A 23,866-nucleotide genomic window follows, 5' to 3' on the forward strand; every position below is an offset into this window, starting at 1 on the left:
CCTCATAATTCATTTAACTCTATCTCTCTCTCTCTTTCTCTCTCTCTCACTGACGCCTTAAGCCTTATTAGCAGCCACTTTTAGCATTATCATGGCTGATTACCAGGACTAATCTCTTCTAATGACAACATTAAGAGGAGTACATGTGGCAGCATGGCCAATGTAGGAGATAACCACCAAAAGCTTAAATTCAAGAATAACCCAGTGAATCTGTGTTCCTGCAGTATCTCCTGTACTAGTGTGTAGGCGAGAGAGTGAGAGCGAGACAGAGAGCGAGCGAGAGACAGAGATAGGGAGAGGTTATTTAGCCAGCATGTGAAAAAATAGATAGGATTGGAGGGCGTTTGAAAGAGATACTGTGAAAGACATTGAGGGATGACAGCAGCTGTCTGGTGAAATTAGATACAAACCAATGCAGTGAACCACATCTCACATCATTGGTGCAAAAAATTTAGCAATCTGAGGAAACTCGCCCAGAATTTAACCTAAAATGAACTTACAATGTTTTGAGTCACACCCAATTCAATTCAATTCAACTTTATTTATTTCACGTTATCTCAAGGCACTTTACATACGTGTAAAGTGTATGAGTATTAAAGAAGACCAACGTTCAATATCATATTTAGTCAACAACGGTCCCATCCGATGCTCCACAACGACAAAGAATGTAACATTTGACGAGGACCTAACATTCAGCAGCCACATTAACAATATTACAATGGTTGCATACTTCCATATCCATAATATGGACGTTCCTTAGCAAGGCAGATGCTGAATGCACACCTCTTTTCTGTATGCTTTGATCATCGCGAAACACGCCAATTAACAGGAAGCATGGTCTCTTTTTTGCAGGACAGTGATTAGCCAACCCAGGTTTAGTTCAGGGCTTAGATAGACTTTGTCCACTCTTGATCAGTGATAGTGTCAGTGTAGTGAGAGGATGGGGGGTTTTGTATAAAATCCATCATGGATTTAGCAAAGAGTACAGATGTACAGGGTTGTGATCAGTACTTACTATGCAGACAAAAAGTAACATGTCTACACAATTCCAACACTTCCAACGAACAGTGTGGCATCAGTGAACTCACTGAAAGCCTGCCCCAAGCAACCTCACACTGTGGTGCATCAAAGTGACAGCTAACATGCCTTTTAGGAAAAATAATGGTGATAAAATAAAAAGAATTCTGCATTCCCGACTATTATTAGTTTTCCAATGTGTCTTGGGTTTCATTCATCATTTCCATGTGCTGAGATTTCCCACCAGCAACCATCACTGCAGCATTTAGTGTAGATGGGATGTAAAGGGGGAAATTTTCTTCCCCCTTTATATTCAACGTTTGAATTTTGATGTTCAAATGTTGAATATTAAGGAGGATATTCAGCAAAGCAAATTATTTGCATTATTATTTGATTTCTTTTCTATAAACACAATATTAGTGTAATTAATGTCACTGGGAATACACAATACTCTCCAAATACTATTAATTATTGATATTAAAAATACATAATAAGATAGTTGTAATTATAAATGAAATACAAGCAAAATTGTTTAAATGTATGCTCATGCACATTTAATTTACTAATTGAATTATGAAATATTTTGTATTATTTATTTATCATAAATGTTTTATGAGAGTTTATATATCTCGTATATTTTTTTTTACTGAATTCCCAGACAGTTTCCCTTTTCAAAGACTGCTGTGCCCCTCACTAGGTGGTCTACAAGAACAACGACTTCAAGCTGGAGTTATCTCGGCTGGCCATTGAACGTGACCCAAAAATCACCTTGAACGGCGACCTGGTCTTCCGCTGTGAGGATGTGGCAGCTCTGGACCCTGTCACCTTTGAGACCACAGAGTCCTACATCTCCCTGCCTAAGTGGAACACCAAGAAGACAGGATCCATCTCCTTCGACTTTCGCACCACAGAGCCGAGCGGCCTCCTCCTCTTCAGCCATGGCCACCCACAGGGTCCCAAAGAGCAGAAGCCTGCGAGGGAGCTGAAGACAGATTACTTTGCCATGGAGCTGCTGGATGGATATTTGTACCTGCTGATCGATATGGGCTCAGGAAAAACAAAGCTGAAGGCCAGCAACAAGAAGGTGAATGACGGAGAATGGTGCCATGTGGATTTCCAGAGGGAAGGAAGGAAAGGTGAGAGCACAGGAGTGCACTAAACTTAAATGTGTTAAAATGTAGTTTCATATTGTCATTCATGTCCTGGTGTTTTTACTGGAATTGTTGAATATAGATTCATTGCAGGGACAGAGATTTGGATGATATTTACTGGAACAAAGTCAAAACCCTTCATGCACTGACCAAAGAATGAGATGCAAAGACTTCCTGTTTGATGTTAATATTTAATTTGTGTGATTTCTGCTAATGTGTCTGCCTGCATGTGGGCACAAACATGAGCATCTGCATGCTTGAGTGTGAGGCATTTGATGAATGATCTGTAGGTGGGCAAACACCTTGGATTATTTCTCTGCCTAATGGTGTCCTATAATGAGGAAAGGCTTAAATGTGAGTGTGTGTGTGCATGTGTGTGCGTGCATCCACGTGTATGATCTCATTGCTGCTCCTGCTGTAATTGGCTTTTAATAGAAAATTAAGACTGAGTCGTTAATCACAGAAAGAGAGAGGGCCTTTTGTTTCACCCACTCCCTACTGCATTCTGCTTCCCTTCTACTCCATTTAGCCCATTACTAACACAATACACACACACAAACACACACACACACACACGGACAGCATCGTCTATTCTCTCTGTCTCTTGTCTTTCTTGTCTGTGTTCTGTGACTCCCTAATTCATCCTCTTGCTCACCCTCCCACCAAACCTTTCTCTCACTTACCCACCCGCTCACTGACCTGACAAATTATTAGATGGATATTTAAATGTAAATGAAACAGATACTGATATCGTAATGTTGTTTAAATGCAAATGATGATGAAAATTTCACAAACATATTATCATAAACAACATGAAATTTCACAACTCAAACATTTCCTGACCTCTCTTTTTGTTCTGTACTTTAGGCTCTATTTCTGTAAACAGCCGCAGCATGCCCTTCAGCTCCCCAGAGGGCAGTGAGATCTTGGACTTGGACAGCGACATGTACCTCGGCGGGCTACCTGAAACCAAGTCTGACCTCATCCTGCCTCCAGAGGTTTGGACAGCCCTGCTTAACTATGGCTATGTCGGCTGCGTCCGTGACCTCTTCATCGATGGCAAGAGCCGCGACGTTCGGCGCCTGGCAGAGATCCAGAGCGCTATCGGTGTCAGCAGTTTTTGCACACGTGAGCTGCAAAAGAGGTGTAGCAGCGCCCCATGTGGCAACGCGGGACTGTGCAAAGAGGGCTGGAACCGCTACATATGTGACTGCACTGGCACAGGTTACCTGGGCACTAACTGTGAGATAGGTGAGCATAAGTCACATTGGAACATCTTCTCTGTATAACTTCATCAAATTCCTTCCCCCACTCCAGAATAAGTCATAGGTAAATCTAGGGACGATGGCGGTTTACCTGTGCATTGCTTACCTTATACTATACCAAAGAGATCCAGAAGTTGTTCGCTGCATATGCTGACATGTTTTCTACTACATATTGTTGTACAAACTGTAGGTTAAAAGGGTGGGCAGATGTGTTGTTTATTCAGCCGCCATCCAAGGCCCAAGCATTCGTACAATTTCAGGGGAAATCCTCCACAGCCTCCATATAAGACAATGCTATCTGGTTATGCATTGCTAGAAATGACAAGCAACTGGCTATGATCCTTACATGATCATTACGCTTACCAGACCTTGTCAAAAATATAGGACAAACAAACTTACTTGTAACTGTATGGCCCTTTGGCTCTCTGGGCTGTAAAAAATCAAATAGGGAAAACATGTCATTTTATTTATCAAACATTCTAGAGCAAATAATTACATGAAAAGTAAACAATTACTTTAAAACTTTTTGGGTACAGAGATTATAATCAAAACACAACAAATACTCAAATCCCTGAAACAGGGCCAATCAGAGCCAGCCCTAAGAATCATCAAGGGAGTAATACATGTTTTGAAAATGCAAATGTGTATTGTTACAAACTAGACACAGATGAAAATCTGCAACACAACAAATATGACATGGAGGGGTTGCTAATTGACAAATGCTCTAGAGTGTAAAAGATAAAAGTGAACATTCCAACCACAATGGCCAGCTGCAGTGTAGTAGCAACAAGATGTCCATGGGGAGCTGTGTTTGAAAAAATGCCACAGGAGACTGGATGGCATTAGGGCTTGCTGGCTGGCAGAAGGGAATGCAGGCTCAAATGTAGAGAGCGTGGAAGCAGTGTGGCAGAGTAGCCAAGCCTTCTACCACCATCTGTGCCAGTCAGGCAAATCGAGGAAGCACAAATGCCAAGACGAGACCAGGTGAGCAAGGTGAATAGCACCACGTTGATTTGATTTATCCCTGTTAGTTTCTGGTGCCTCCCTTCTTGGTTTGTCTTTGCAAATCACTGGAGGTGAGAGCCATGACTGGATGGGATATTGAGGGACAAGGAGGGTAATGAGGGAAGGAGGGTTTGGATCCAAATCAGGACAGAGGAAACAAAGAAAAGGAAGAGAACTAAAACCATAAAGAGAAGCAGGCTGAGTTACCGATGACATCATTGTTGGGAGTCTGATGCTCTCGTAGATACAGTGTTTACAGGATGACAACATACCACTGTACAAATCGCATTGTGGGCTGCGGCGAGAGAGAGGGGGGGGGGGGGGGGGGGGGGGGGGGGGGGGGGGGGGGGGGGCAAACACAGGGGGGGAAACAAAGAAAAACAAAAAGGAAGAAATCCCATTTTTCAGTCTGTAGGTGCACAGATGACAGATGGGGTTTTGATGATACTTGTCTGCCATCTAGTGGGGCATTGTTCCACTACAGCACTGTATCACAGGGCAAACTGCAAACTGAAACCATTCCTCATTACCAGTCATTCATTTCTCTTTGTCAATAGACTTGAATGTATTGATTATCAGAGGAAATACGAGTTGGTATTTTCTTACTCTTACTTTTCATATTTTACCTCATTGGCTTGTTTAAAAAATGATTCAATATAAGATGTGATCAGCAATTGTTATGGTGACAAGAATTCCTCACTGGGATTACTGTATATTTTCACTGCAATCCTCTGAGATTACATAGCAGTCAGGAAAATGGCATATTGCAGAGTGATTTAACAACAATAATGTCACACAGAGTGACAGTACATAAAAAAATCACAATATAACTGAATTGAAATACTGAAAACTCTATTGTGCCTTCATCACATCCAGAGGCAACGGTGCTGAGTTATGACGGCAGCATGTACCTGAAGATCATCATGCCGCTCGCCATGCACACAGAGGCTGAGGATGTGGCATTGCGCTTCATGTCCCAGCGGGCTTATGGGTTGCTCATGGCTACCACCTCCAAGGAGTCGGCGGACACTCTGCGACTGGAGCTTGATGGTGGCCGCGTTAAGCTCACTGTAAACCTCGGTAGGCCGATTAATTATAGATGTCCCTGCCAACCTTTTCCTTACTTTTCCCTTTTATTATCATCTTAATCATGTCTATGTTTATTGTCAGTTTGTCCCTCAGTTACAGCAAAGTTGTTTGATAAAACACAAGTCTTCATTTCAGTCAAGAATGTACAAGCAGACAGTGAATCAATGTTGATTTAGATTGAGAAAACTCTAGTAGAGTAATTATGAGGTGGCTCTAGTTACCCACATTTCTGATTACGTGTCAATATCATAAATGTTAATAATGTCTCAACATCCACATTTCCACTTTGCAATGAACATGGGTTCAAACAGCTGCTGTGCCGCACTGCTCCTATTGATAAAAACAAAGGAGGGGTGATAACACACAATTGCTGTCCTTCTGCTTGTATGTCCTTGTTTGAATTGACGAGTACGATTAGCATGAAAGTGAATGTGTCCACTCATGTTGACTGCCAGAATGCGATTGATTCAGGAAACTGAGGTACAAATACAAGAACTTACATAAGCTAAACAAAGACCAAATCTCTTATTGTGCCATGTATGAGGAGCCATTTCTGTTCCATAGCTAAATACTCTTGGCTCTGCATCATCTTGTCATCATTAATTTCTGGTCCTTCTCTCACCCTTGTTAAAAAACTCCATCTGTAATACTGTCCTTATCCAAACCAAGAGCCCTAACTTACCTGTCTCTGTAAGCTCCAAGGTGGTTCATCCTGCTCTGCTCTTCCCAGTAGTTCACCTCACCTCCCATTTTGTGGAGTTTCCTGAGATGAAAGTGGGATACCTCTGAGTAGATTGGAATCAAAAATAATAAGAGAGAATGTTTTCAAAGAACATGGTGAAGTAAAGGTGTCTGAAAGGCAATCGTAGTGTGGAAAAGGTCAATGAAGCATAAAGACACACTTTTGCAAGATGGATGACTTTTATCGAAGGAGCAAAGACCATTTCCACTAATAAGTGGTGGCTTAAACGCAGACAATTTGATTTATTAAAATTCCATTGCTGTGAATATTAGTTCTCCTGGTAGCTGGAAGGTCACCTTCCAGCTTCCAATACCTAAAGCGTGTACAGATTTGTTCAAAGTACACATTCTCAGCAGAGAGCAGGGGAAGAGCAGAGCAGAGGTGTACCCTCGGATGTGAGAGTTTAAAGCGATACTCTGCCGATTTTACAAAACAACATGATTTTAAAGTCATGTTTGTTTGAACTAGGTCACTGACATTGTTTTTTGGTAAGTTGTAGCATCCTGAAGATATTTGATATTTATTTACCAGGTCTGAAGACTTTGAATGGACCGTTATGGACCCCTGTGCTTGATATGTAAAAAAAGCCTCTAAAGGGGCTTTTTTAGCTGCGGGCCAGATTGCACCCTCTTGCGGGCCGGTTTTGGCCTACAGGCTGCATGTTTGGCACCCCTGCTCTAAAGCTACTCTGCATGAAGTTATAAGTTAAGTTAGATACAAATATGTTAATCATTGCCAAAATGGTTTACTATGACATCTTAACCTGAAACACCTGAATTTTTAAAAAAGTATTTGGTAGAATGTTGTGGGGATATACTTTGTACAACATGCATGAGTGTTTTAAGGAAAAATAGTACCCGCCGGAATTTATTTTACAAAGTATTTCCATAATTCCGGGAATCAACAAGATACATTTAATTAATTTCATTGTGGTGTTCGTTACCATTAACTACTATTTCTCTGCAGTTTGAGAAATAGCACAGGGATCCGTAACTGTCTATTCAAAGGCTAACAGAGCAGGTATGTCGCCAAATATCTAAAGGATGCAATCTTTTTTCATATAATCTAGTTTACATAGAAATAATAATATTTATAATAATAATTTTTGTAAAATCATGCGAGTATCACTTTAAGCCACCACAGAGACCTCCACCTCTACGACTACCACGCACACACACACACACACACACACACACACACATACACACACACACACACACACACACACACACAAACGCACAGCAACACCCTGCCTGCTCAAGACTTAGGAGATGGACCTTTTCATCCCTTCAATGGCCTGGATGTCTGCAGCCCTCGGATCAAACAGTCAGAGAGACCGGCTCACAGCTGTAGTTGCCCACACAAACACAAGCACTAATACACTTTTCACTGGATCTGACAGCCACACACATCACTTATCAAAGCTAATATGGCTACATGCTAATCCATTGGTTGATTCGCATATCTGTCTCCTCACCCTGGCTTTAATGGATTTTTACGGTGAGACATCAACAAAGTAGAGACTACAGCTCAAGCCATGTTTTTCATACCTCCTTAACAAAGAAATTAATAACCAAGCAGCCCTTGAAACAGCAGTAAATGTTCAGCTTCAACTGCTTGCCTCAATCCTTGCTAAAATAAATAATCCTGTTAATGTTAACCTAACCCTAACCCAAAGTCTCAAATGGCTTTACAGGCCCACAACAACAAGAAATTCCCAACCCAGCCCTAAGTTCTCTGAGAAATGAGTAAAAACATCAGCTCAGTGGGGGGCTGTTTTGTCCTTAAATAGATCACACTATGGCTTCTGATTTTCACTTCAAAAAACACTACAGGTTAATATTGTTGGCCCATTATGAAGTTCTAATTGTTGTCCAATTATTGTCTATATTGCCACCACCTCTTTATTGTAGTGAAGCCGGTCCGTGGCTGTTTGTGTCCACTATTCTGTAGCGGTTGACAGCTCGAGACCACAACCCAGCCACATTGCCACATGCACGTGTGGTGTGCAGCTATTAGATGGCAGAGGAGCAATAAAATATTTTAAACTATAAGCTGAGCGCTCAGGACAGTAAGACAGAAACAGTGCCAGAGCTAATAGGGGATTTGGGTTTTTTAGCAGGGTTCTTCCTTCACCATGCTATCCCACCCAAATACAGGCAATACAGCTTGTTTAACAGTAACATGCGGTGCTTTTGTTGCACCATTTGTATTGTGTAGTACACAGTTGGGTCTTGTGGCTGGGATGTGCAGATCACCCTTTACTGCCATTTCAACTGTTGGGTTTCGTACACCCAAAGTACAGCAGAAGGCAAGTGCATCTCAAATTGCCAAGAATGTAATGACTAACCCCTCTTCCCTTTTGTTCAGAACAAAATGCTGCCCGACTTTTTTTAGTGATTACAAATGCATCACCCCAATACTAAGAAATCCCAAATTTCTTTATAGAGCCAACTTGTCTTCTCCTGTGCTTTGAGAGTATTGGGTTGGAAGGAGGCATTGAGTGAGGTGGATTTAAAGGAAAAGGGTGATCTTGACTCAGAGTCTGTCCCCGGATGGTGGCCCCAAAACAATGCTTGGTTGTCTGCAGAATGTACCTTGAAGGATGTAAAAATGTTTTTTTTCTCTTTTATCCTTTCTTCTCTCTCTCTTTTTCTCCCTTTCCTTTTATTTGATCTCACCATTTCACTCTCTCTCCTGCCAGATTGTATCAGGATAGACTGTAGCCTCAGTAAGTGGTTCTATCCATTTTTCTGATTAAAATGTATCTGTCTATCTTGTGTTTATTCTGTGCAATGGCCCTCTTCTGCTCAACCCTGATTTCATGATGAGTGACACATCTCTCATTACCTCATACAGCTTTTCCACATATTCTTAAATAATCATGCACTTTTTTTCGACCTGTGCCTCTTGCTCACAATTGCATGTTTCTTCCCACCTCTAATTAATGTGTGAACAAGTTGTATTATTTTCCCTGCATATGTTCTGTCATTTTAATTTCCCATCTCTTTCTAGCAGCAATTTAATTCACGTTTCACTTGCATAATTATCAGGATTTTTTGTTCGTCCATCATCACAGCTCACCCACCACACTGCTATGATATTATTTCATTGTCCTTCTCCTGCTTATTACCCATTCTACTCATTTTCCTGTCAGCCTTCTCCAAAGCGCATTCAGAAAAGGGCGAGTTGACAATCCCTGTTGGATGTTCCTATTTTCTATTATGCAGCGCTGAGTCTCGGTTGCACTTGGCTGCACACACAGGTGTTTCTTGTTTTGAATGTGGGACATCAAACTGTAGTTTTGCCCCCCCAGAAAGCTAATTGCCTATCCACTGAGAGACGGCACCACCTGGTGTGTGCTTGTTTTCAGAGCAAGCTAATGTTTTTCTGCACCATGCTGACAGAATGATAGCAAACTGTTAGTTCTATCATTGCTACTGATAATTGAACTAGCCCTGAGGTAAGTGCTGCCAGCCATGGTGACAAAAATTGAGAAAACCTGATTGTTTGCCAAGTGTGTTTGCATCTCTGTGAGTGTTTTTGAATCTCAGTGATGTACCCAGAAGGATAGAAACATGGGGATTTGATTTAGAACCCCAGTCAGTACACAATGATTTGAAAAGGCATAAAAAGGTAGTTTTAATTCTGCTTTAAACATAAGTTATCTAGATAACAAACAGAAATGTCATGTCACAACGCAAACGAAAAAATAAACAACACCTTTTTCACTCCCGGTCAATTCAATTCAACTCTGTTTGGATTGCGCCAATTCACAATTGAGCTTATCTCAAGGCACTTTACACACAAAGCAGAAACCCAATGTTCCCCATGAGCAAGCACTTGCTACAGTGGCAAGGAAAACCACCCTTTAAACAGGTTTGGTTTAGAGAGAGAGAGAGAGAGAGAGAGAGAGAGATAATAGTACTGATGTAAACATGACTAATGATGTTAATCCAAATAGAATGCATGGGCTTCTAGCTGGACAGGGTCTTCATCTCAACAGGACACGCTGCCACAAGAACCTGCGAGACAAGCGAGCACAGCAAACTCCTGGGAAAAAATGAAGTTGCAGTAATGATACATGGATTTGTACAGATAGAGAGGGGAGGAGGAGAGAGGAGCTCAGTGCATCATTGAAAGTCCCCCAGTCTAGGCCTATAGCAGCATACCTCGGGGCTGGTCCAAGGCAGGCCTGGCCTGGCCTAACTATAAGCTTTATCAAAAAGGAAGGTTTTAAGCCTACTCTTAAAAGTAGGTGTCTGCCCCCTGGACACAATCTGGAAGATAGTTCCATAACAGAGTAGTGTGAAGGCTGTCCTCCTTTTGAAATACTAGCAACCACAAGTAAGCCTGCATTCTGGGAGTGCTATGTCTAGTGGGGCAATAGGGTTATATTAGCTCCTCAAGGTATTTAGAGCATTGAAAGTGAGGAGGATGATATGAAATTATATTCTGGACTTTACCGGAAGCCAGTGCAGTGCACAATGGGCGTAATAATGACAATAAAGAATCTTAATATGATCTCTTATCCTACTGTTTGTTAACACGTTTAGCCTGATAAAAATGAATTACAATAATCCAGCCTAGAGGTGACAAATGCTTGAACTAGTTTTCTGCATTATTTCTAAGCACTTCTAAGCAGGTTTAAGCACTTTGGAGCAAAGATACATTGGTATACTTATGGTTATTATATAGGTTTATAGTCATCATTGTCATCATCTGAAGGCCCTCATGGAAGTAGTAACACATACATTAGTAGTATGTAAGTGTTTACTTCACGCGTACCACATCTGTTCTATGCTTGTGTATGTGTCACATTTCTGAAACTGTCAGGCTTTATGTGCAATCAAAAAAGGCCCTGTGGGATATTGAAGACAAATTATCCAATATATCCGTTGTGTGACACACATTAATATGACAATGCCCCTGCCTGAACACTAGATGTCCTAAAAGTACAGGAAATGACAGTAAGTGCTTTTGATGCTATTTCTCCCTAAGGGCAGTCACAAATGGACGGTACAAATAGATCCAACCTGAGGACTTGCTACTTTTCACACATTCTAGGTAGAATAATAAGTATGATGAAAATGTTTCTTGAAATATGAATGTGTTCATTGGTGCTTCTCACTGCAATAATAGATTTAGAACTTGAGGTCTCAGTGGTTATGCGAGGAATGTTTTTTTTAACCTCCAAAGTCTTTGGTTGACTGGTCATCTGTGTGTGTGTGTGTGTGTGTGGGGGGGGGTTTGGACTTAAGGTACAAAAATACAGGGTTCAAAAACCTTCATACCGACCTTATAGACAGGGTTTTTCCTTTATAACTCCAGCTCTTCAATGTGAAAGTGACAGGGTCATATTGCTTTAATGGATTTCATGGGTTGTTAAAACTCAAGATCAGGCGCTCTGATCGGCCAGTCTGAAACCATTACAGATACAATTTCTTAAGACCAGCTAATGAGAATTGTGGCCAGTTATATGTGAGTTAGCAGTGGTTTTGTCTCCCCTTGACCAGAATCAAGAACACAGCAGTGAGTTGTGAAAAGATAGCTTACTAAGAATTTAAAGCAGTCTTAATAAAATATCAGATTTTAACATTTCGACTTTTGACATCTGAATTGCTTGGTGAGGTTCAGCAAAGTACTGGATCAGCCTCCTGTGTTCATTGCAGAGTTTTGTGACCTCATTGTCCACACGTAATGTGGCTGGGTATGATGCTGAGTAGAGCCATGCCCTTCAGCTCCGCTCAGGTCAGGCTGTCAGGATGATGACATCTGTTTGGAAGTTGGCCTTTCAGCACCCAACAACACCTTCACTTAATAGTGGGTGCGATGAGATTTGGCGTGACATATGTTGAGCGTGTGGAGCACCAGCATTCCGTCTGCCAATGCCTTACCCTTTGGCCGGTCCACCTGCGACTGCTCACTCCACACACAGTGCACCATGGTGTGAATAGAGAGGGAAAAAAATCACTGATTACCATTCCTATAGTAAGTAACAACAACCCTCTGGAATACCTCTGTATTGCTCTCCTTTGAGTTATAGTGCTTTGAGTTCATCAAAACTCATGTTTGGAGTAGATCAACCATTTGTTCATCTTTCACTCTGAGGTTATCAATGTGCATTGGAATTTCCATATACATAAATATTTGACTGACTTGGAAAGCATATGTGAAAATGTGTAGATATTTAAAAAGTTTAAAAATGATCATGGATGATTATGAGGGGCATGTTAGTTTGTTCTACTCTACATTAGTTGTATTCTCTCTTCTTTCATCCTTGTCTGGGACAAATGCCATTGCTCTTTGCTTTATAGTCCACAGGTTGCCATGTTAAATAAAGACTAAATCAACAAGTGCCAAACATTTGACTCAAGTGGGAACTACAGCTTTTACCAAGCTGCCAAGAGCCTTGAAATTTAATATATGCCACATACATGACCACTTTGAAATTGCCTGCAGTAATTCTATGTCTGATATAAACAGTTTCAGTTTATTTTAAAGGTTGATTCAGAGGGCTTTTAAAAAAAAATATCCTCATTTTCTTCAGAGGTAATACACCAATCACAAAAAACTAAATAGCCTGTCCATACCCTACTGAATGTGGCAGAATTGTGAAATTAATTACACAAATACATCAGTGCTGACTGATATAAAAGTTATTGGGTTGAAATTGTCATAACAGAGAATTGCTGAGAGCCTAGAGCCCTATGCCCTATCTCCAAACACCCCACACACACAAATGGTGGTTTCAGCTCTGATGGCAGCCCTTTGATTTGCTTTTGATGCAATATTCTCTTTTAATTGGATTTCTATTGATGCAGTTTGAGTAACTCATGGTTTCAATTTTCTTTTATTTGACACGGTGGCTGGTGCTCATTCTAGAAACAGTTCTTCATCCTTAATTTGTAATCTAGCACACTTCTGATTTGTTAGATTGTTTTTTTTCACTGTGTCTGACTTTAAAAATTCAATATTTAGTCATTGTCATTTTATGATATAAAGTAGGGGAATGAAAGTCCTTTTCACATATGTAAGGAATTGACCTATGTGGTAAATAATGTGAGTTGTGTTGGTGATAAAGCATATCTTGTTTGTATGTAAGGAACTCAAGCCAAGGGTATTTAGAATGGGAATTTTAAAGTTTCAATTCTCTGTTTAGGTATGGGGAACACCATGCCATCCTGTGTGGATGATGAATGGCGGTGCACTTTGCCATTGCACTGCCAATTAACAATTTATACCAGGGGTGGGGAATCTGCGGCCCCCAGGCCATTTGATCTGGCCTGCGGGACAATACATAAACACACAAAAAATAGACTTAAACATTTAATACTTCAATACTTGGATTTAAATAATTTCAAATGATTTCTGTCTTTCCGGGCCAAGGTCAGAGTCATTGAACACAACAGAGCGTAGCTATTGTCACGTGTCGTACCTGCCACTCGTGATTGACAGGTAGCGGAACATGGCCACGAAGAAACGAAAAGTTGATGCGGAATGTCGTTCTTTCCAAGACAATAAGGATAAACGACTACTTTTTTGTGGAAGCGAAAGGCAAACATGTTTGTGGGGATGCGCTGGCTGTTATGAGAAAGGTTAACGTCGAGCGTCATTGCAGCTCGAAACATGCTAACCTGGAGGAGCTGAAAGGTCAAGCACGCTTGGATAAAGTTGCCGGAGTTTGGGTGCTGAACACGCGGGTTTATCCAAACCGAGAGCTGACCAGGACAACGCGATGCATGCCAGCTTCGTGGTGAGTAAGCTAAACGCGAAAATGCTAAAATCTCATGGCGAAGTTGAATTTGTGCAAGAGTGCCCCATTACCGCCGCGGAGCTGCACGCGCCCCAACAAATTAAGCTGTTTCAAAGTGTAGGATTACTGACATTGCACAAGACATCGAGAATTCATTGAAAACATGAATTGAATGGTCATTATCCTGATATTTCAATTAAGTCAAAAACTCCCTATAAATACGTGAAAGGATAGGAAAAAGGTTCCCCACCCATGATTTATACCAAACACAGGCAACACATGTAGATGTGAGGTACATTTTCCAAGATTCCAATCACACGTATAGAGTTGAGTTAAATAATTTAATATCTACAACCCTGTGTATCTAAAATGCCTTAAGATATGCATATCTTCCCCAGTTGGATCTTGATTTAATTTTCTTAATCTTAGCATGTTTTGTTCCTTGCATGTTACAGTGGACATGAACCAAATGTGCAAGGCACAGCCTCCCAAATGCAGCTAGTATTGAAACTGGATGTGGGAATGTACACATGCAAAATTTATCAATAATGATAATTGGCAGATGCTGAAGCTCCTAAAATAATTTCCTAGAGAAAAAAAGCAGCTCCCAGTTAAGAAATCTAATGAAAATAAATGTTCTTGTTGCTTTAAAATGTTTTCCAATAATTATATATATGAATGGTAGCAGTTCCAAGTACTCACCAATTAATGGCTCTAGGGCAAACTATAATCCGATTCTCTGTTCAACCACCTAGAAATGTCTATTCTCCACTGTTGGAGCGAGTAGATAAAGAAGTTGGGAGCAGTTGGGAGAATGGTATGAGGGAAACGTGTATTGACAAAGCGGTGGTGGGGCCAGGGTTTGAGTCTGATGATGGCTGACAGACAAATGAGTGGAAAGAGAATGAGAGAAAGAAGAATCGAGAGGGGATCTAAGTAATACTAAAGGAATGAGGGAGAGATCTAACAATGATGGCACCGTGCCTTCCGGTTTTTCTCTTTCTATTTACACCTCTTTGTCCTCTCTCTCTGAACATGAGACACCCGAGGCAATCTGCCCACCCAACCTGACCAGGCAGGAAGATCCCTCCTTGCTTCCTCAGTCTTTGCCTAAAACAAATTTTCCATTTTTCAACTTGTATACTTGTGGAGATTTCGATGGCAGACATTAAGCATTTCTGCAGTGGTTCCTTGTAGTCTTGTCTAGTGTTCCCCGTGGAACCTACTGCATCTAGTAAGGTAAACCTTTGGTTACATTAGGGCATCGAGGAGGCTTATTGTGCTTCAGCTTTACCACCACTCGGCAAGTCGGATAAATACAGTGTTTCACCCTAGACAGCCTGCGATCAGCCGTACATTCAAGAAGTGGTTTTCTACACAACAGTTTTCTCAGTTCGGCATTAGTTGTTCTTTTCTGTATTTCTTTTTTATTTATTATCTGTTGTGTGTTTTATCTTCTGTGAACTACAGGATGCTTGAATTCACTCAAGGAGATGAATAAAGTACCTACAGTAACGTGCAAGTGGGCCCTTTCCCTGTGTCCCAAAGCACTGGTTTGATTCCTTGCTCCCCACTGTGGTCCTGTGAATCAAAGCCATTATTTTTACTCTGAGGGGAGAGCGTCGATCTTATCATATTAAGGGTTATAGAAATAGTCACAGGAGAATGTCATATTTTTATTGTCATGTGGGAAATAAAAACAATACAGCAGCTATAAACATTGAAATCTGATCCAATAATGTTGACAGTAAGTGACGTCGCGTCATGTGACACTTGAGCAGCAAGGATATTTTAGTGCTCTTAAATTGTAGTTCTTGGGTTGTTTGGTTTCTCTTACCCGCTTCTTTTCCTTTTACGTGAGGGAAACGTGGAAACAAGTGAAGTGCTTTGCGTAGCAGGGGATGAATACCTGATGCAAAGCTTGAAATGAAATGCATTGTAAAGTTTTGCGTTCTTCTCAAGTATAGTAGCACCAAAGACTTTTCGATACAAAATGTCCCATACCATACCTACCATAGCTGTCAAAATCAATAAGATCTCATAGTATATGGAGGACAGGACATTTGTGTGGAATCGCCTCCTCGCTGGTGTCCCCTCAGTTCATGATCAGGCTGCTTCCTTTCAGCCCAAGTGGCTGTGGTGGTGAGGTTAGATGTGGACTCATTACAGGGACTCTAATGAGAGAACCAGTAGAAGCCTGGAGCTGTCTGCCCCCATAGTCTCATGCAGGACTGATGGCTATCCCTTGGGACCATGCCTTTCTGGCACAGTATGCTGGGGAAATGTAGTCCCAATCATGAATCTGCAATTTCTCCAGGATTTCTGAAAATTGAGGGGGGGGGGAAACGCTGAAAGAGGGGGACACTGACATAGAGAGAAGCGTGGGATTGTAATAAAAAGAAGGGTGAGGACAGGAGTATGAAAGGAAAGAAGCACAATGATTTTTTTGAAGTTTTAAAACTCTGTAGGGAAATATGTGATTAATTTCTCATGTTGTGACACTGCTGTCTGCTCTTACAATTTGCAGTATGCTCCTGACATCCTCCTGACTCTAATTTGTCCTCCAGCGGTGGCCATATGCAATTCCAGAAGCTATCAGCGACGCTTATCTTGTCACTGATGCTAAACCACCGCCACACCTCTCCTGTGCAAGGGCAAGAACAGTGGGAGAGAGAGAGCATGTGGCCTTCCGTCGCAAGCGGTGAATACAAATGTGTGTGGGTGCATTTGTGCACATGTCTAACACACAGAGGACAACGAGGTAGACATACTCAACCAATCCACAGGCATATGTATACACACAGTGGCACATGCTGCCTCGTTGCTGTAATTGACATGGGGGTCAGAGCCGCAGCCCCAGATAATCATTGCTGGGGGCAATAATCTGTTTGCGCATCTTCTTTCTCTCCTTCTTCTTCCTCTTCTCCCCCGCCCTATCATGACCAAACACTTTCACAAACTTCACTTCTCAGCCTTCTGTCTTTCTCGGCTCCGTTTCCGATGCGGCACCATGTGAGCAATGTTTTGGATGTGGCCGCAGGAGGGCAGTTGCTGTTGTCAGCATGCAACAGTGTCCTCAACTGACAGCCACCCCTTTCCACCCCCTCATCCCTCCCACGAACACACACAGATACATCCGTTAACCTCCTCTACCCTTCCCCAAGAGACAGCTCAATCCAATGTGCAAAAAGCTAACAGTACAGCAGGGATGTCCAAACTTTTTTCACTGAGGGCCACATACAAAAAAGTGAAGTTGCGTAGTTATCTCTCAAAGAGACAGAGCATTTAGTTGTGGTACAAGCTGGTCTTTGCCTTGTAGGCTCTTGTTCAGTGTGTAAATATGATCAGGGAGATCAACTAAAAAAGCCAAGTCTGCCAACCATAGAGGGTCACTCAGCTGATGAAGAGGTCGGTCCTTCTCTTTCAAAAAACGGTGGATTTCCGATTTCTTGAGGTCCCCGTTTTCAGGATCGACATCAGATAAGAAAGCTTGAAATTCTCTGTGGTAGAGCCCACGTGCTCGAATTATGTTGACAGTTTTCACAACAGTGTTCATCACATCGCCAAGCTGGAATGTCTTGGCACAGAGGGCTTCTTGGTGGATGATACAGTCAGGCATTTGAACAGCCTCCCCTCCACTCTCAGCTCACTCACACTGTGCGGTGTCTGTGGCATCTGTGATGGTGGCATTAACTTCTGTGAAGAAATATTAATTTTCCCACCCCGTCTGAAATGTTCTGCACTCACTTGCTATGAGGCCCGCAATTACCCTGTGGGCCGTAGTTTGGACACCCCTGCAGTAGAGCAGGAGGAGCTACAGGACAGGTACATTGCAGCATGCAAAGAATGGTATATACAAATAAGGCAGGTAATAAAGGGAGGTAAAATCTTTACAAGACAGAAAACACAATGTGAAGCAAGATAGGAATGAGGAGAGGGATGAGGGAGAGTGATAGATGGAGGAAGATCCTCATGCAGTTATTTTGTTGTGTTTTCATCAACGCTATCTCCTCATATCTTTCCATCTTGCCGACAGCCGCCTTTTAGACAGCTTGCATACATGCACACAGACGTGCTTGCACACACACAGCTTTTCATTAGATTGGTTGTGATGGCTGTGCTCCTTTGAGATAGAAAATATGATATCTTAAGATAGGAGTCAAATAGCATTATTGCCAAAAGGTTGGATCCTGATAGCTCTGCAGAGCAACATAAATCCTGTCTCTTTCCATAAAAACACTTTAAATTCTGCAGGCTTATTAAAGTAGTGCTGTTATCTGCTGTTATATTTAAAGAAAAAAATGACGTCCACAGTTACAGGTCATGAATCATAAAATGGCTCCGCTAGTTCTCAGAATAATTTTTAATTATGAATAATTTGCATAGTACTGCATAAAAACATTACGTTTTTAGCCAGATCTATCAGAAGTAGCTTGAAATTTAATCTCAAATTTGTTCTGTCTGGTTGGCGAGTAATTTTGGGGGAGGCTGTGTTTACAATCCCCAAAGAACAGATAAAATAGGCTACATATGCTTATTATGACTTATAATGTATGGATACATTGTGGACAGTTATTCTTTTGTGTGCTACAAGTCCAATAATGTCAAACTATGTGGCTGTTACTGTCCCTAGGGTGCTTTTGTTTACATCATGACCACACATTAGGTTGCATCAGATTTAGACAGAAAATGTGTTAATAATGCATCCTGCAGAGGCAAGACGTGGATAATTGAAATATACTTGCAGTGGGAAGAGATGTATATGTACATGGTAGATAAAGATTTCCAAGTACCATGCAAACAACCTGTTCCATGCATCCATGTGTGTTTTGGGCAATGAGCAAAGCTTAAACCCACAGCGATTGAATTTCCTGAAAATAGGCCCCAGAGCTCTTCAGTTAAAGCCTTGTGTGTCTGGAAGGGAATAGTTCAAAATCTCTTTCACCGTCTATCATTATTATAACAGTTCAGATTGTTAACATATACGGTATATGTTGTCACTGCATGATTCTGTTCTCCAATGTGATTCTTTCTTGCCTGTATAAATAAGCTCCTTGTTGATTCTCAATAGGACATTGGAAACTCTAATCAGAAGAAAATTAGAATTGACTTCCCGACTTATACATCTGGGTTTCTCATAATAAATGCAGTCAAAATCACCTGAAGGTCTTTTGAAGTTGTTTTAAGTAGCAGTCCTTTCTTAGCTGCTGCCCCCAGTCTTGTCTCCATCTCCCATGGGAGAAGATGAGCTATGATCAGCAAATAAAGTGGCAGTTCCCCTTGTTGTAAATTGTAGTAGTTTTGGACTCAGCTTCCCTTAAGGATCTGCTGATTCTGTCAAAAACTTCTTGTAGCTTTAATTATTTCTCTTCATTCCCACTGAGCAAGTGCACCTATTCACTTAAGTGTGCAAGTGCACATTCATTATCCTGCACCTTACCTTACAGTCAATGTCCCAAATTAGATGTTCCTCTTTCACTCCTTTGATTTTAAATTGTGTGAGGAGGTCTGATCCGATGAGATTTATTTAAGTGTGGACAAAATAAATTACCTGACCTGATTCTCCTTTCCTTAGCACTACCTTTTGTACTCACACATCCATCCATCCATTCTCCATACCCGCTTATCCTTTCAGGGTCTCGGGGATGCTGGAGCCTATCCCAGCAGTCACTGGGCAGGTGGTCAGACATCTCAGTCACACTCCCATTCACACCCAAGGGCAATTTAAAGTTTCCAATTCACCTAAGCTACATCTCTTTGGGGGTAGGAGGAAACCGGAGAACCTGGAGGAAAACCCATGGAACCCACATTCTTGCTGTGAGGCAACAGTGTGAGCCAAAATGATATAAAATGGAAATATACATTATATGATGCATTTCCACACTCACCCACATAACAGAATCTAACATATGTTAATAAGATACTAAATCATCTTTTGGCAAGAAGTGTAGCAAATATCCCTTAGTGAGGAGGGAAGGGAGACACAATATTAGATTCATGTTTTGATAAATCATAAAATACTCACACATGGGATTGAAGGAGAACATTTGATTGAATTTAACTCAGTCTCTGCCTGTTTAGCCAAAGCTGAGCAGAGCTGCTCTGTGTGCTGTTTCTCCCTGTTTCCATATGGGCTTGTGGGTTTTTTCTCGCTAATCAAAATTCCTCCCACGCTCAGACATGCATGATAGGTATTAGCAATCGTTATGTGCCAAGCTCACCATTACGGCTTGTTGCTGTGATTAATATTAATTGCCTGTGGCTGGGAGCAGGTCTGTACTTTAATTTTTCCAACTACAGCTGGTTGCAAACTCCCATGAATAATCCCTGTGCCATAGGTTGCGCTTGGTGTAGTCCAGGTTGAGTCATCAGCTCACTTTATCTCACCCCATAATATACAATGACGACTTAAATCTCCATCCGGAATGAACAGGGCTGGAAGAGGTTTTGCCCCCTGTAACACCTGGCACTACAATCCATGACCGCTGATGATGGGACGAGAATGTTCACCGAAACGCATCACCCGTCAGTTTCTGATTAAAAGTAGGCTCAAAGATAGTCACCTGCATATTGGTAGTCATTGTGTGAAATGTACAGGAAGGCCCCGCCTAAAAAAAGTGAAACTTCAGCAGGCATTTTCGTGTATATTTATCAGTTTTTGAAATTCTAGCAACTGTTTACAACAGCATACTATGATATGATTATGATAATTCCATGAATAAGCTATGGAGCATGACATGCCTCAAATTTAAGCGATAAACATAGATTGCTTGGCTTTTAAGCACATTTTAGCTGTCACAAACATTCTTTGTTCCACTGCTGTCAGAGATTGCTTTTGTGTATTGTCTTTGTTTGTAAAACGCAGTGATAAATCACAACGTGTGCAAATATAAGCCTCTGTAAGTACTGCAAAGAATATTAAGGGATCCCTCCCTTCCCTTTGTGTTGCATGAGGGATGCGATGCACATCTTTCTGCACATGGCTTCCTCACTCTGCCATTAGCTTTTCTAATGAACGTGGGTAGCATATGAGAGTGGCAGCAGCTTTCGGTGCACCAGTGTTGTGGCTCCAACGGCCAGACAGCTAGTCGACTAAAGTAATCAACTGTGAAGGTTGTGAGGAGCAAACAGCTATTAACCTCCCAAACACAGGGCATCATCACTGTCTGCAGCGGAGAGAGTGGAGAGTTTGGGTATGTCAGTGTCATTATGTGGGTGTGTGTGTAGCAGATATGTTTGTGTGGCCACTTTATTACTTAGAAAGGGGGGATGGTGTATGATCCTGTTTGTGTGTGGTGGGAAATGTGAGTCTGCGACACGTTTTCATAGCAGTGACAGTCATCTTCTCCAGTGGGTGAGGGGACTTTGTGTCTTTAGCAGCAGCCTCTGCTTCAGTTTGATTGGCAGGTGTGTGCGCTAATATGCAGTGGAGCATGCACTATACTGTATATGCTGGCCTTGACTACTGAATAGAGTTGTTTGTGTGTATATATGAGTGTGGTTGTGTGCTTTCAGACTGCACACATACTTCTCAGGTGCTTGCATCTATTTACACATGTTTGCGGACAAACCAGACCTTGTATCTCTATTTATCAGCCCGTCCTGTGTGATCTTCGCTCCCACTCCTCCCATGTGTTGGTACAGTATGACTGTTCTTGTCGTGCTCTGGCCTGTAACTGCTTGTTTGATGTGCCACCATGTCAGCTGGTGTGATGCCATGCTGAACCAGTCCATCTGTTCCAAGCCCGGGGCTGGCACAGGGGAAAACACATTGGAGGCAGGCACGAGGAAAGGGCATTGGACCTGGGGCTTGGCAAGGCGTGACATCCAGAACTTCTACAAAACATTCCAGGACACAAAACAAGGGTGTGATGGAGTGTGAGGGTGTATTTGTTTTCCGCTGAGACTAGAGGAGTGAATGCACTTACAGTTACACTTTGGAGATCATTTATACAGAAAGAGGGGGAGAGAGAGAGAAAGAAGGAAGGTTGTATTATTATTACAGTTCACACTGTACAGAAAAGTACAGGAGAGCGTTTAGCAAAACTTCAGGGTTGAGAAATTTGCATCGTGATGTTTTAAGTACCACAAATGGAAGGTTTTTAATGGAAATCAAACACTAATTAGTTTAAGATGTGGGTCAATGACAAACACACAACCGACTTCTTGTGAGAAATATGATGTATCCCCTTGTTTAATTTCACTTCAGTTGCATTTGCTGTGATCTAAAATAGATTATTTTTATATTGGAATTGAGTTTGGGTGTAGACATGTAGGGTTATGTCTCAGTATGTAGCAGATATGATTAATGTAAGGGTAAAGGATTCAGGTCAGGAATGTAACACTGAAGGTGAAGCCCCCCAGAGAATGAATGTAGGTCCTAGAGAGTCCTTCAAGAGCAGTATGTGTTAGAGAACATTAGTGTAACCTTGACTTGAGTTTAATTAGGAGTGTGTGTGTTCCAGAGCACACCAAGGGTCCTTTTCCCAGAGATGGGAAATTAGATGATCTGTATTCCTAGTTTTTGTACATTTGAGTGGAAGGGTAGCATTCAGCTGATTGCACTTGAAAGGAAATTGTGAGGCTCTGTTTAAGTTTACTGTAGTATTTGGTTACTAGTATACTAACTAGCCATACAATACCAACTATAGCGTTACACACAAGATAAAAAAGACAATTATTTACGTGCATTGAGTTCCATGCCACAATATGTGTGTTTTCAGGAAAACAATTTCTTGATTTGTTATGAAAACATGCATTTCTTGGCACAGCACTCATTTCCAATCCAAATCCCTGGTGTTGCGCCTGGTGCTCCAGAGGCCGTTCATTGTATGGGCACAACAATTTTGAGGCTAAAGAGAAAGTCATGAAATAGGAAAAGGCTGTTGTGTGACAATAGAAAAAGAAAAGGTGTGTGTGTGTGTGTTTGTGTTTGTGGGAAAGTGGGGGTGTCGACAAGGAGTGGTGATGTTCCTCTTCATTAACAATGCCAAGGAGCCATGCCAAGAGCACAGATGGCAAAGAGAGAGAGGGGGCAAAGGGTTGGCACAGAAACGGCAACGCACAAACACGGCATTTGCACATTATCAAGCTCAAGCCTGCATAAAAACAGACATCCTTAAAGCTGAGTGTATTCTATGTGTCATGTTAATGCCCATAAAATACTGAGCAGTTATCAGAAACACACACACATACAGAAAACACTCCAGCAGATGTGGTCAAGATTACGCATTTGGCCGTCCTGACACTGACTCTCTCCCTTTATCTTTCACCACATCAACTCCTAAACTCACCTACATACGAATACACTCCCTCCCTCTCTCGCTTCTCCCCTTACTCTTTTCTCCAGCGCTGGGTATGCTATAACAAAAGATCCAAATTAAAATTCTACTAGCTTTTTTGAAAATTGTCCCTCATCTCTTTCTCTCTCAATGTACTTATCGCTTTCACACACACACTCATGCCCCCAATGGTCCAATTAGGAACACTGGTGTGTCGGTACAGCCGGAAATCAGGGCAGCATGTGTGTGTGTCGTATCTACACACCCATAGTTGGATAAGTTGGAATGACTTTTTATTCCAACTTAATGGGCGAGCCGTGTATAGTACCTACAAAAGTACGAAGCAAGAAAGGAACGTTATCAGTTCATGTCTATAGTGCACTTTAGATATTCCTACCACCTCCCCATTCTCGTAAATTTGAAAATGCTGGGTAAATTATTTGTGCATAATGAAACACCCTAAATATATGCTGTAACATGTTGGAAGCGCTCAACAACACCACAGTCTAACTGAATTTAGTGCATTTCAGGACAAATGGTGAGCAGGAATCTTATGGAGA

General features: G+C 41.6%; 1 protein-coding gene across 2 annotated transcripts in view; it reads left to right on the top strand.

The window, feature by feature from the left end:
* The window catches only part of nrxn2b (neurexin 2b), a 372,419-nt gene that overhangs the window by 158,044 nt on the left and 190,509 nt on the right, over positions 1-23,866 (top strand). For both annotated transcript variants that reach the window (XM_076143906.1, XM_076143905.1), the window contains 4 exons: positions 1,715-2,153; positions 3,036-3,419; positions 5,315-5,518; positions 8,974-9,000. In XM_076143906.1, the coding sequence (XP_076000021.1) occupies positions 1,715-2,153; positions 3,036-3,419; positions 5,315-5,518; positions 8,974-9,000 (1,054 nt within the window). The remainder of the gene's footprint in view (positions 1-1,714; positions 2,154-3,035; positions 3,420-5,314; positions 5,519-8,973; positions 9,001-23,866) is intronic.

The sequence above is a fragment of the Genypterus blacodes genome, unplaced genomic scaffold (assembly GCF_046128005.1).
Source record: "Genypterus blacodes isolate CSIRO-AG114 ecotype Tasmania unplaced genomic scaffold, CSIRO-AGI_Gbla_v1 ptg000027l_1, whole genome shotgun sequence".
Lineage (NCBI taxonomy): Eukaryota > Metazoa > Chordata > Actinopteri > Ophidiiformes > Ophidiidae > Genypterus > Genypterus blacodes.